General features: G+C 49.6%; 1 protein-coding gene across 1 annotated transcript in view; it reads left to right on the top strand.

Annotated features, from left to right (window-relative positions):
- The window catches only part of bicc1 (BicC family RNA binding protein 1), a 129,025-nt gene that overhangs the window by 118,970 nt on the left and 7,555 nt on the right, over positions 1-2,500 (top strand). The window contains exon 19 of the mRNA XM_080834022.1: positions 2,121-2,280. Within this exon, the coding sequence (XP_080690148.1) occupies positions 2,121-2,280 (160 nt within the window). The remainder of the gene's footprint in view (positions 1-2,120; positions 2,281-2,500) is intronic.

The raw sequence follows: 2,500 nt of genomic DNA, 5'->3' as shown, positions 1-2,500 counted from the left end.
TATGGCATCCCATGTGGTGACTATAGTGTAATTCACTGTTGGGGTCTGTAGACTAGAGGTTTAACCAGAGACCATATAGGTTTAGCGTGTGTTAGCCAGGATCTCTACAGGTTTAACCAGAGACCATATAGGTTTAGCGTGTGTTAGCGTGTGTTAGCCCGAATCTCTCGAGGTTTAACCAGAGACCATATAGGTTTAGCGTGTGTTAGCCCGGATCTCTACAGGTTTAACCAGAGACCATATAGGTTTAGCGTGTGTTAGCCCGGACCTCTAGAGGTTTAACCAGAGACCATATAGGCTTAGCGTGTGTTAGCGTGTGTTAGCCCGGATCTCTACAGGTTTAACCAGAGACCATATAGGTTTAGCGTGTGTTAGCCCGGATCTTTACAGGTTTAACCAGAGACCATATAGGTTTAGCGTGTGTTAGCCCGGATCTTTGCAGGTTTAACCAGAGACCATATAGGTTTAGCGAGTGTTAGCCCGGCTCTTTAAAGGTTTAACCAGAGACCATATAGGTTTAGCGTGCGTTAGCCCGGATCTCTCGAGGTTTAACCAGAGACCATATAGGTTTAGCGTGTGTTAGCCCGGATCTTTACAGGTTTAACCAGAGACCATATAGGTTTAGCGTGTGTTAGCCCGGATCTTTGCAGGTTTAACCAGAGACCATATAGGTTTAGCGTGTGTTAGCCCGGCTCTTTACAGGTTTAACCAGAGACCATATAGGTTTAGCGTGCGTTAGCCCGGATCTCTCGAGGTTTAACCAGAGACCATATAGGTTTAGCGTGTGTTAGCCCGGATCTTTACAGGTTTAACCAGAGACCATATAGGTTTAGCGTGTGTTAGCCCCGATCTCTAGAGGTTTAACCAGAGACCATATAGGTTTAGCGTGTGTTAGCGTGTGTTAGCCTGGATCTCTACAGGTTTAACCAGAGACCATATAGGTTTAGCGTGTGTTAGCCCGGATCCCTAGAGGTTTAACCAGATGCTGTATAGGTTTAGCGCGTGTTAGCCCGGATCTCTACAGGTTTAACCAGAGACCATATAGGTTTAGCGTGTGTTAGCCCGGATCTCTAGAGGTTTAACCAGAGACCATATAGGTTTAGCGTGTGTTAGCGTGTGTTAGCCCGGATCTCTAGAGGTTTAACCAGAGACCATATAGGTTTAGCGGATCTCTAGAGGTTTAACCAGAGACTGTATAGGTTCAGCGCGTGTTAGCCCGGATCTCTAGAGGTTTAACCAGATGCTGTATAGGTTTAGCGCGTGTTAGCCCGGATCTCTACAGGTTTAACCAGAGACCATATAGGTTAAGCGCGTGTTAGCCTGGATCTCTAGAGGTTTAACCAGATACTGTATAGGTTTAGCGCGTGTTAGCCCGGATCCCTAGAGGTTTAACCAGAGACCATATAGGTTAAGCGTGTGTTAGCCCGAATCTCTAGAGGTTTAACCAGAGACCATATAGGTTTAGCGTGTGTTAGCGTGTGTTAGCCCGGATCTCTAGAGGTTAGCGTGTGTTAGCCCGGATCTCTAGAAGTTTAACCAGAGACTGTTAGCCCGGATCCCTAGAAGTTTAACCAGAGACCGTATAGGTTAAGCGCGTGTTAGCCTGGATCTCGAGGCTGTGTAGTACACCAGCTCTGTCGATATTGTGGACACATTTCCCCTGGTCCAGAATCCGGTTTAGTTCTACTGTGTGAGAGGACCCAGAGTATGTGGGTTAAGCCTGGGCAGTGATGACAGGCTGGTATCCCCGAGACCTGATTACTGGGCAGTGATGACAGGCTGGTATCCAGAGACCTGATTACTGGGCAGTGATGACAGGCTGGTATCCCCGAGAGCTGATTACTGGGCAGTAATGACAGGCTGGTATCCCCGAGAGCTGATTACTGGGCAGTGATGACAAGCTGGTATCCCGAGAGCTGATTACTGGGCAGTGATGACAGGCTGGTATCCCGAGAGCTGATTACTGGGCAGTGATGACAAGCTGGTATCCCGAGAGCTGATTACTGGGCAGTGATGACAAGCTGGTATCCCGAGACCTGATTACTGGGCAGTGATGACCGGTGGGTGCGGAGGAGCCGACGCACTGGGCGCCATGGTAACGGCCGTCTGTGTTCCGTCAGGGATCGCCTCTGTCGCTGTCCCGTTCCAACAGCCGAGAGGGCGTGGGAAACGGCAGCGAGTCGGACAACTGGCGGGATCGCAACGGGGTTATGGGCGGCCTCCTGTCACACAGCGAGCTCACAGCAGCCCTCAGCCCCAAGAGAAAGCAGAATAAAACAGGTGAGTGACTCTGTGTGTGTGTGTGTGTGTGTGTGTGTGTGTGTGTGTGTGTGTGTGTGTGTGTGTGTGGGGGTGTGTGTGTGTGTGCGTGTGTGTGTGTGTGTGTGTGTGTGTGTGTGATTCTGTGTGTGTGTGTGTGTGTGTGATTCTGTGTGTGTGTGTGTGTGTGTGTGTGTGTGTGTGTGTGTGTGTGACTCTGTGTGTGTGTTAATACTGTCCT

This window comes from Sprattus sprattus, assembly GCF_963457725.1.
Source record: "Sprattus sprattus genome assembly, chromosome: 3".
Taxonomy (NCBI): domain Eukaryota; kingdom Metazoa; phylum Chordata; class Actinopteri; order Clupeiformes; family Clupeidae; genus Sprattus; species Sprattus sprattus.
The sequence above is the reverse complement of the archived record's forward strand: the minus strand, read 5'-3'. Positions and strand labels throughout refer to the sequence as shown.